Raw genomic sequence first — 12,033 nt, 5'->3', positions numbered from 1 at the left:
AACATCCGTATGAAAGAGATGGGAGACTATTGATCAGTACCACTAGATTAAATTGATATTAAAGAATGAGAAAACTAGGGTACCAACAGAGTATGGCAATCTTGTAAAATGTCCTCCTCAAATCACCAGTCCTCTATTTTCTTTCATGGCAAAACTGTATATATTTTTTTAAGGCTAAACAACAATTTTCATAGCTTTTTGCTTGATAATAGATTATTATAAAGAATTGGAATATGTCATTATTAAAGTTCAAAGGACAGTGTATGTAGAGGATATGCAATGAGACTGTTTCATTTATTGAATATTAATGTTACTATAATTAATAATCTCTTTAATAATCAATAAATAAACCATTAATTTGTGTATTGTCCTCTACAGTCTCTGACCTTTTGTGAGAAGGGATCAAATAAATGTTAATGAAGTGAATGCACTTCATCAAAACATTTTGTGGAAAATTATATAATAAACTATAACCCTATTTCATAAGTTTTGAGCACATGGTCTTATGTATCCACATGGCATAACCATAAGTCAAATAGTGAATAAATTGTGTAAAGAGAAATCATTGTTTTAATTTGACAAAGGACAGTTTTGAGATGGTCTGATGTCTGACAAACATTGATATTAGTTAATTTTCGTCAGACTTTCCCAATGTGCAAAGCAAGTATCAAGTCTGTGACACAATTCGCAGTGGAGTACAGTGGTGGTGGTGGTGGTGGTGGTGGTGGTGGTGGTGGTGGTGGTGGGGGGGGGGGGGGGGGGAGTGGGAGTGAAAAGTGTTTTACCATCACACTGTTTTTTGCCAGTCTTGCACTGGGACTTCACAGTAAAATCACTTAAAAATTCTTGGCAGTCGTCATGCCAGGACTGGAGTGTGGAAAAATCACATGTTACTTAAGAGTTTGAAAACTGCTTCTGCATAATTGACACGTCGTTTGATGGGCATACTGTGTCACTCACCTCTGGTCACAAATCATTGCCCTGTGAAATCCATACTACAATAATGTAATGTTTCACATCCAATAGGTGGGCCAAGATTTGTTAGGTGGGCTTTTATTATTCTGGTTGCTCATTGCAGATATAGATGTACAACAAGAAGTCCATGCAAAATTAAGTATTAATCATCTTCTAATGCCTTCAGCATAGTTCCATTGTATGCCTATTAACTCCATACTTGTTTATCCAAGGAAAACTCAACTGCTGTCAAAGTCACCTAGGACATTTAAGACGCATATACATAATCCGTTGTACAGGCTTCCACTTTTTGTTCTGTGCTGTGTCAGAAGATAGACTTCAACTGTGTTTTGTCGGGTAAAAGGACAGGAAGAAATAGCCTTGATCTGTTATTTTGCATGATGTTCTCATGACCGTTTGCAAGTGTTTACATCCACAGACTGTGTTTGTAGCATGCAAGAAGTATCAGAACCTTTCTGTGCACAGTCCTGTTTGATTGTTGTTTGTAGCTGTATGTGCAAAGCAACTACAGACAACCTCCTCTACACAATATGCTTTAATTCCTCAATCTTCCTTTTTGTTATTCTATGTGTATGTACACATAAAAGTTGTAAAACTAAACAGTTATTTTATATGGTGACAATTTCAACACTGAGTCAACAATCAACTGATTTGGTTCCAGTAAAAAAAAAAAAAAAAATTCACCATCATATACTATTTGCTGAGGAGTGTTTGACATCACTGTGCATGTATTCCAGATTTATCAGTTTCCTGATTGTGACACTGATGAAGATGAAGATTTTAAGCAACAGGATAGAGAACTGAAAGCCTGTGTTCCATTTGCTGTAGTTGGAAGCAACACTGTGCTAGAAGTAGCAGGAAAGAGGGTCCGGGGAAGACAATATCCGTGGGGTGTGGTGGAAGGTAAGTTCCAGATTATGGTGTGCTGCAGTAATATTGCTTGAAAATTCTTGTATTTATGTGGTGGACTGAATTGCCAGATTTATAAGAACACGATAGTGGGAAACAAGCTGGCTGTGCTCATTAATGAATGACAGAAAATATCTTCACTTGTTTTGGGCAAAAGGATTGAAAGAAATGGCCTTAAATTGTTATTTTGCATGATGTCATCACAACTGATCACTGCTCTCAATTTGGACTGACCGTAGGGCTGGGTATGCCTTCATCATCGGCGCCTGATATTTTTCGTTATCGACTTATTTGCCATCTCTTACTGCAACAAGTTCAGGAAAGCTGTCACTTGCTCACTCTTGATGGAGCCACTGTGATGTTTATGTGGGTTGCTGGTCATGTCAGTATGAGAAGAAATGAGGCTCTGTCAAGGCTGGAGTCATCGTACCTCAGCCTGCTAGTTCTTAAATTCCCTCTGATGATCTCTGTGTGCCATCTGTCAGCATGTGGAGTCACTTTGGCATTATCACTGGTCTCTCCCAGCAGTTTGGACGATCTGAGGTCATTTTAACTAGATTGCATATTGAGCACTGTCTTTTTAGCCATCACCATTTGTTAAGTGGTGCTCCACCACCATTTTGTGCACATTGCGCTCAACTTTTGATGATCTGCCATTTTCTGATGGAATGCCCATTTTTTAACCACTTATGTTCTCATTTGTGTTTTGCCGTCTGATTATTGGTTGTTTTAACAAACAACGCATGGGCTGTCAAATGCGCTTTACTTTTTACCCATCGTATCAGTATGGCGAAGGCCATTTAATTTTTAGTTCTGGACCTCTGTTTGTCTATGGTGTATTTTATAGACCTTTCCCCATGTCCCTGTTTTTAGCTATCTTCTCTTCCGTCGATTGTGGTTGACATGTAGTTGTTTTTAACTCCTCTCTTTGTCTTGGTGTTCTACAGTTTTAAAATGGGTGCATATGACCCTAGGGGATTTTTGTGCCCTAAAACACAACAAGACGACAAACTGTTCTCAATATAAAGTGACACCATTACATTAATATTGAGAAGATGAAACACGCCTGCAGAGTTTACAAGCCACAAAAATTATGTAGTTGCTTGTGTGTATGCATCAATGATGATCCAGAATGTATGACAAAAGGTTCTTTTGTTGGTTGACTTTGAAAAAGTGTGTAAGACTAATTGGAAGAAATAATAATTATATACTAACGTTTTTTAAAATTACAGCACCCAGAAAAATGACTAGAATGATTACAAGTGCAAAAGATGTGTAGAACAGTTTACTAATTATTACTATTGATTAATATTGGAGAAATAGGGTGAATATACATTGTCCACTCACATAAAAGTGACCATCTGTCTAAAGCCTGAATAACCACCTTTTGCAGCAAAGACCACTGTGAGACATGCAGTAAGAGTGTCATTGAGGTTCTGGAAGGCACCAAGAGGGACTTGAAGCTATATAAAGTCCAGTGGCCATGGCCAGCTGTACAAGTTTTCTCAGTTGAGGATTCATGGTGGAAACAGCTCAATCAAGGTAGTCCCACAGATTCTCAGTTGGGTTTAAATCTGGGGAATGTATTAGCCAGTGGAGCATGGTAAACTCATCCTGATGGTCTTTGAACCACACATACACACTGTAAGCTGTGTGACATGTTGCAGTCTCAAGCTGGTAGATGCCATCATTCCGAGTAAAAACAAACTGCATTTAAGGGTGAACATAGTCCCCAATGATAGATTCATTCTTGTGTTGATCCATTGTGCCTTCCAGAATGATGGCATCACCCAGGGAATGCCACAAAAACGTTCCCGGAGACCACAACTGTTGCAGGGTTTTTACTGACGGACATTTCACGCTGTACATGGCAAGGTCATCTGTCTGATGGAGCGTAAAATGTAATTCATCTGAAAAGGCCACCTGTTGCCACTAAGTAGATGTCAAGCTGCAAAATTGGCATGCAAATTCCAGTCTTCGTTGCCAATGAATGGCAGTCAGCATTGGTGCATGGCCCAGCTAACTGCTGTGGAGGTCCATATGTACCAATTCTTCTGAATGGTCATTGAGAAGGCCCTATCGGTTGCCCTTAGTTCATCTAGGCAGTCAGTTGCTCAACAGTGGCATATCTGTTTGCCTGTACATGTCTCCATAGTTGTCGTTCAAACCTGTCATCTATAGCCCTTGGTGCACCACAGTTGCTTTGGCACCGGTTTCGGATAGCACCATTTTGTCATGCTAGGTGTACGTTAACCATGGCAGCACATGAACAGTTCACAAATTTAGGTGTTTTGGAAGTGCTTCCACCCTTTGCCTGAAAGCCAATGATCATTCCCTTTTGGATGTCAGATAAAACTCTGTTTCTGCATCACGACAATGAATGACAGTTTCCTGTGTCAAGCCCCTCCCCCCCCCTCCCCTCCCCTCCTGACACACTGTATATGCCCTCCACTGCTAGTGCAGCCACCTCACCTACTATTTGTGAGTGGTTATTGTACATTGAGATCAAACCTAACTGATGGTCACAGTAATGTGACTGGACCGTGTATAACTTAGTAGCACTCTCTTCAGTAGGACTGGAATGTTCATTGTTACACCAACTTTGACAACAGAGTGGAAATGTGATAGTGAATGTGAACTCTCATGCTGACAGACACTAAAGGACAAACAGGACAGAACGATCAGTCTTTGGTGTGTGTGTGTGTGTGTGTGTGTGTGTGTGTGTGTGTGTGTGTGTGTGTGTGTGTGATTCTTTTCTGAAGAAGACTTTGACTGTAAACTAAATGTGTAACAGTATTTTCATTGTGCCTGTCTGCATCTCAACATGTCATCTTTACGGTAAGTAGCAATCTCACATTTTCCTTATATTGTTGAAATTCCAACCTGCGAAGTGATACATATATGGAAGTACTGGACAGAAGCGACTGTGCAATATGATGAATGGGTACAAGACCATAATGTTACCAAAGCATGGGATTTCTGCTATTCTATCTGCATGGCCATAATTGACCATGCATCTTCACCAGCCATATATGCTTAAATAGGAGCCTGCATCAGTGATGCCATGCCATATGCTGTAGGCTAGACTAGTGGCATAAACAGCATTGAAGGAGCTTCAGTCACCCAAAAACCACAAATCCTTCAGGCTAAAAACATGTAAACACCATTACGGGAATTCAGAGTGAAAAAATATATTTTCAGACAGGATGCACCGCAGCTCAACCTCTGCGATCGCATACAGGGTGTATAGTACCATGGCGAACACAACGTGGCATCCTGTTTTGTAAAGTGTTGCAAACATAAAGTGTGATGATTTAGGGTGCCACCAGATAAAACATGTTATCTCAACTCGCATGTATTGAGGGTAACCTCAGCCTGATTGCTGTCATACAGAATTCTCAGCCAGAAATGGTGTTATCTTTTGTAATCGTAGCCGTTTATGATGGGCATTCAGTAAGTAATGAAAGACTTTTTTTGGGAGCTAATTTTGGTTGAAAACATGCGGAATTTGTTGTGGGGCATAGTGAAATATTAACGCCTTAGTGCCTATGGTTTCATGAAGCTCCAGTTGGTGGCGGCGCTAGACATAGTCTCCAAAATAGCTTTTGTAATGGAGTTGTGTTCCAAGCAGAGAGCTATCATTGGGTTTCTTTTGGCAGAAAATCAGAGCATTGCAGGTACTCGTAGGGGCTTGCAGAGTGTCTTCAGAGACCTGGCAGTGAACAAAAGTAAGATCAGGCATTGGGCGAGGTGTCTGTCATCATCGCAAACATGTCTGATCTGTGTGCTTGACAGGCTACTCACAGCTGTGACTCCAGTAATATTCAATTGTGTAGACACTCTCATTTGAGGTGATGGATGGATCACAATCAAACATCTCACTGCCCAACTGGACGTCTTTATTGCTAGTGCTGACACTCTCGCCCACTAGTTGGAGTACTCATAGGTGTGTGCCGAGTGGGTGCCTCACCTTCTGACATCCATCTGTTTGGCCCAATAAAGGATGCACTCTGCAGGAAGCAGAAGTTCATTTGGCACATCTATCCTTCCTAATGTTGCAATTTTCACACACAATACTGTAGTACGATCTTTGGATGCAGCATTGTCATCATTCATCAACATTTGTTTTGATATAAATCTCATTCCTTAATACGTGGTCAGTTTGTTCATTTATATGGGCAGTGAGAGTGTGTTTAACATTCTACAATGCACAGGAAATTAAATCATATTAATTTGCAACCTTTTTCATCCTTAGGGATTATACCACCTCGATGGCAATAAATAAATAAATAAACTGAAGTGTTTATTTGCCCTTCAGAAATAAACTCTCATCTTCAGTGTGCCACCTGTTTGTTATACTTTCACATGCCTATACACTCCACCCGAGAAAGTAAAGTCTAATGTGGAGGCACTCTTTGTACTGTCATTAATTGCTCAATTTCTCCTTTGTTTGTAGAATATTAATGGCCCAAGATGAAGTAATCCAAAACACTTCTGCCCTAAACTGATTTACTGCACCCCCTTCTTGTGTTGCTATTAAAGCAAATTCCAAAAACACCCGCTTACTTTGGTAGCTTCTAACTTTAACAGCTATAGAATGGTTGCTGGTAAGTCCCTGTGTGAACTAAATTCTCTCTGATTTATATCTTTGAGGTCGTTTCATAAGACAATTGTGGAAGTAAGCAGTGTATTGGTTGATTCAGATGAAGAGAAAATGAAGCAGTCCTGAAATTTACAAGTGTTTGATATAATATCATCAAAAATTTGAAACATGTGGCTAAAAGCAAAAAAAAATAATTGTTTGAATAATAAACTTTTCAATATAACATGTTATGAAAATTGATTAAAAAGTATAAAATAACTTCTTTTAGCCATATACAGATTCCTAACTCCACACAGTTAGTCCTGAAAATTTGTGCTTTTGTATTTCTAATATCTGTGAAAATATTTGCAGAATTTGAAACTAAAAACACGGGACACTTGAAGTATATATTTGATGCACGAATAGTTCACTTCCTTACTATTATCTCTAGCACAAGCCCCAAATTTTTTGTTTAAAATTCTACAAGTATTTTCATAACTATAAAAAAGCGCGCGCGCGCGTACGCATACATACATACACACACACACACACACACACACACACACACACACACACACACACACACACATTTTCTGGACTATCTGTAAGGGGTTAGAAATATAATTATGAAATATCTGCCTCAATTGCACAAACTACCTGGTGTTTACCTAGGTTTCAGTGTGGTTAACCACGCCTTCTTCAGAACAAATATAAAACAGCTTGCCTAAATAGACATAGCCAAAGGCTAAAATCAACACCTACAGCGGTAAGACCCCATAAAAGATTTTTGCAAATACACATATGTACCAAGTCAATAATATTTCTTATCTCAACCCAGTGTGTACCGTGTATTTGTAAAAATCTTTTATGGGGGCTTACCGCTGTAGGTGTTGATTTTAGCCTTTGACTATGCCTATTTAGGCAAGCTATTTTATATTTGTTCTCAAGAAGGCGTGGTTACCCACGCTGAAACCTAGGTAAACACCAGGTAGTTTGTGCAATTGAGGCTGATATTTCATAATTATGTCGATACTTATGATTGCTGACTCGCTGCAATGCTGAAACTTCTTAGGTTAGAAATATGTATGGGGCTAGAAGAAATTATTTTATACTTTCTGTTCATTTTAAAAATGTATTGTATTAACAGTTTTTTATTTAAATAATTTTTATTCCTGTATTTGTGTTTGCAAAAAGCATGAAATTCGCATTTTCCAACATTGCAAGTGGGCTGTCATCGATGTAACTCAGAACCCAACATGGGATCCTACCGCACACCATGTTGAAATTTTTCAAATTCTGAGTGCCTATTGCTGTTTGATTGAGATGGAACTGATGGTATGTGCTTTGAATGAAGCAAATAGGCTAAACCCTTAAACCTGCTGCAGCTACTAAACCATAATATTTAAATTTTTGCATGAGAATATAGTTCACACAATCAAAAGCTTTAGCCAAGCTACAAAATATTCCCCAGTGGTAATATTTTCCTTTTTACTGAATCTGCTATATCATCCATCAAAATTAATATAATCTGTTCAGTTGATAACACTTTTTGAAATTCAGATTATTTGCATTTATCAGGTCTATTGTGCATGGATTTCTCAAAAGAAAATTAAAATACTGGTAATAATGGGATGGGGTGGTAATTTTATCTCCTTTATGTGATGTGGTTTGACAGTAGTAAGTTAAAGTCTGTCTGGGAAGATGTATTACCTAAACAATTGTCTTGTATAGTACTAAGTTCAGCTGAACAACAGTCGATCAATTCGCTTCTGATTTCATCAGAACTACTTGAACATTTATTTTTAAGAGAAATCCACCTTTAAAGAAATTTCTTCATTTTTCCTGGTCAGTCTTGCCTCCTCATTTCACTGTATGTTCAGAGTAGTTCTTATCTTGTTGCTGAAGCAATTTATTTTCTTCTTGGAGTTACCAACATTTACAGTCAGATCACTTAGTCTGGAATCTTATGGTATAGTTAGTAATATAATTTAATCCTGTACTCACCTGTGCTAAGCAGAGCCTTTGTATTTAGGGAACAAGAAGACTGAATGAATGTATGAATCAGTCAACCAACCAACCATTGGTGAAATGTTGTGAAGATGAGATGGACTAAGATATTAACTTTTTTGTCTTGTACTACAATTATTTTGCCCCCATGTTTTGTGTTAAGGAAGTTTAGTAAGCTGTAAGAATACCCTTAAGTTATATTATGCTAGTGAAATTGCATTACTTTTTTTAAATTTTTGTTAATATTCAAATATTTCTCCTTTTTCAGTTGAAAATCCAAAACATAGTGACTTCATTAAACTACGAACAATGCTTATATCTACCCACATGCAGGATCTGAAAGATGTGACACAAGATGTTCACTATGAGAACTTTCGTGCACAATGCATTTCTCAGATATCACAGCAGGCAATCAGAGAGCGGAGGTATTACAGCAAATTTCAATACATGTATACTGTAGTATTTCACATTTGCTCCCTTCAGATCATCCAGTGTGTGACAGTATTATCTTTGTTGTAAATATTGCTAAATAAGTGAATGTCAGTATATATACTGCTCTGTGATTAAAGTATTGTATCCAGACGTTGCCCTGTGAATTCTCTGGTTAAAATTTGTGTACGTGTGGATGAATTTAAGATAGTTGAGTGTCTAGAAAACAGAAGTTGCAAACATTGCTACATCTTGTGTGTGTGTGTGTGTGTGTGTGTGTGTGTGTGTGTGTGTGTGTGTGTGTGCGAGAAAAAGAGAGAGAGAGAGAGAGAGAGGGAGGGAAGGTAATGTTCTCTCCGTTTTTAGTAACAACTGTCTACTTACACTTTCCAGAGTTGCCCTTTTTATAAGCAGAGTTATTGGAACCTTTTCCTCTATATTATAATTCATTTTGTGCAAATTGGGATAATTGTTAAGTATCTTTTGAAAAGCCTTCCCATTACATCAAGGTAGAAAATTAAAAAAAAAGCCTCATTAGTCATTCTTTCTACAAATTATCTGAAAATCTAGATTCAAGGATCAAAAGGTTCTGTTAGAAACATTTGTTAAAAAGCTGTATGAGAAATAGTAATCTATACACATTATATTTTAATGTCTCCTACCGAATTTTTCTGTTCATGTGCTGTGGCTGATCACAGTAACTACTATAGGGATTTTTATATGATTTTTGCTAATTGACAGACTGATTCAGGAGGAAAGTTTTTGTGTTTCTGTACATATTTAAAGAATTTGCCAGCTGTACATACTTAGTGATACACAAGCAAAGCCAAGACAGGTTGCTAATGTAGCACAAATAGTATTTAGTACCTATAAATGTAAAACATATTTTCTTTGAAAAATACCACTGCAATCAAGTAAATGTTAAGCTATTAATGGCAAGTGAACAGCAGCTATGTAACTAGAGGAGGCAACGGCTTTTTTCAAAGAAAGAAAGAAACAAACAAACAAAGAAAATTTGGAAGAGTTCAGGATGAAATAGTACTTGATGCTTCTGTACTTATTGACGTTACACCACTGTGTATTAGATCTTTACTTATTTTGGCTACAATAAAAATTTTAATGGGTGTAGGACATAGTTGCACAGAAATGTTAAGAGAGAAACCATGTTCTATACGATTTATGACCAAGTAGTCTATAAAAAAACCAAGAATGATCCATGATCTCCCTAACAAAGCCGAGGTGTATCCACACATGGTTCATGTGTACTTTAATTGCCGGCTGCGGTGGCTGTGCGGTTCTAGGCGCTCCAGTCCGGAGCCGCGCTGCTGCTACAGTCGCAGGTTCAAATCCTGCCTCGGGCATGGGTGTGTGTGATGTCCTTAGGTTACTTAGGTTTAAGTAGTTCTAAGTTCTAGGGGACTGATGACCACAGCAGTTGAGTCCCATAGTGCTCAGAGCCATTTGAACCATCTACTTTAATTACACAACCATGTTAGAATTCGCCATTGCTTAATAGTCTGATAAATTAGTTTAATAAGCTCATAGGTGTCAAAATAAACCTCTGTTCTTTAAATCTGCTTGATAATTATTGCCACTGGAAATCAAGCTCAAATGATTTGATAATTATCTTGTAAACAGTGTGTCTGAATGCGATACTCCCAGCAATTACTCACTTTGACCCTACTTGGTATGATACACTTCATTTGTGATATAATTCAGTGACTTATGTTGGTCCAGTCACATTAATGTGACCATCTGTCAAAAGCCTAAATAATCGCCTTTAGCATTGCAGACTGCTGTGAGATGTGCAGGAAGGGGTTCAGAGAGGTTCTGGAAGGTACCATCAGGAATGTGAAACCATGCTGATTCCAGTGCCATGGCCAGCTGTGCTCAGTTTCTCAGTTGAAAACCCATAGCTCGAACAGCCTGATCGAGGTGGGCCACAGATTCTCAGTTCGGTTTAAATCCTGGGTGTTTAGTGGCCAGGGGAGTACATAAAACTCATCCTGGTGCTCTTCAAAACCATGTGCACACACAATGAGCATTGTAGCATGTTGTATTATCCTGCAGCACATGAAGGAACAAAAATAATCAATTATTCATAATATAATGTACATGGATGGATAGAAAGTCTACTCACCGAGCAGCGGCAGAGGAAAAACACACACACACAAAGGTACTTAACTTTTAAAAGTTTTCAGAGCCAGAGGCTCCTTCTTCTGGCAGAAGAGTTGAATGGGAAGAAAGAGGGTGAAGCAAAAGGGCTGGAGAGGTATAGAGAAAGGGGTACAGTTCAGAAAAGTCACCCACAACCCCGGGTCAGGAGAGACTTACCATACGGGATGAGAAGGAAAGACTAACAAGCCGTCTGTCTGCATGAATGGCCACTGACAAACTGTGGCCAAGAAAAAGCTGGACCGTCCAGTTGCTGAGCATGCTGCCCAACACAACATTCTTCATTTTAATGACTGCTTCACAGCCTGTGACACCTGGCTACCAACACTAACTTTCTTGAATTACCACCACTTTACCATTCCCCATGCATACGCTGCTCTCCCTCCCCCTCCCTGCCCCAGCTACCCCCACCACTCAACTTGCTACTAATATCGTGCACAATTGCTCGCAGTCTGGCCTCTGGCCTTGGCAGCCAACTGTGGTCATGTGTGTGTGAGTTGTGTGTTGTCTAATTCCAATGAAGGTCTTTTTGGCCAAAAGCTTCTTATTTGACAACCTTTTTGTTGGCCTGTCTGTGACTCAGCATCTCTGCTATATGGGAGTAATAGTCTGCCTGTTCCATAACATGCTCATACGAATATGTAGACCAAAATATGCACATGATATGTGCAGCTTGGGAAATGTTCTGTGCTGTACTTAACAATACTGGTACCTTCAGGTAGTCTTGAAGAAGCCATAAAATAACAAAATCTTAAAATTCCATTACTGATTTGCCTCTCATACCCAGCAAGTGAGGCGGGATAGTAGTTAGCACACTGGATTTGCATTCAGGATGACAGTTCAAATCCCCATCCAGATTTAGGTTTTCTGTGTTTCTGCAAATTACTTGAAGCAAATTCCAGGATGGTTACTATAAAAAGAGCATGGCCAATTTCCTTTCTCATCCTTCCCTAATC

General features: G+C 38.8%; 1 protein-coding gene across 4 annotated transcripts in view; it reads left to right on the top strand.

The window, feature by feature from the left end:
* The window catches only part of LOC126172041 (septin-2), a 347,483-nt gene that overhangs the window by 316,465 nt on the left and 18,985 nt on the right, over positions 1-12,033 (top strand). For all 4 annotated transcript variants that reach the window (XM_049920846.1, XM_049920849.1, XM_049920848.1 and 1 more), the window contains exons 6-7: positions 1,713-1,878; positions 8,742-8,898. In XM_049920846.1, coding sequence (XP_049776803.1) covers positions 1,713-1,878; positions 8,742-8,898 — 323 coding nt within the window. The remainder of the gene's footprint in view (positions 1-1,712; positions 1,879-8,741; positions 8,899-12,033) is intronic.

This window comes from Schistocerca cancellata, chromosome 1 (genome assembly GCF_023864275.1).
Source record: "Schistocerca cancellata isolate TAMUIC-IGC-003103 chromosome 1, iqSchCanc2.1, whole genome shotgun sequence".
NCBI classification, from domain to species: Eukaryota; Metazoa; Arthropoda; class Insecta; order Orthoptera; family Acrididae; genus Schistocerca; species Schistocerca cancellata.
Note: the sequence above shows the minus strand (reverse complement) of the source record. Positions and strands in the feature narration are given on the sequence as shown.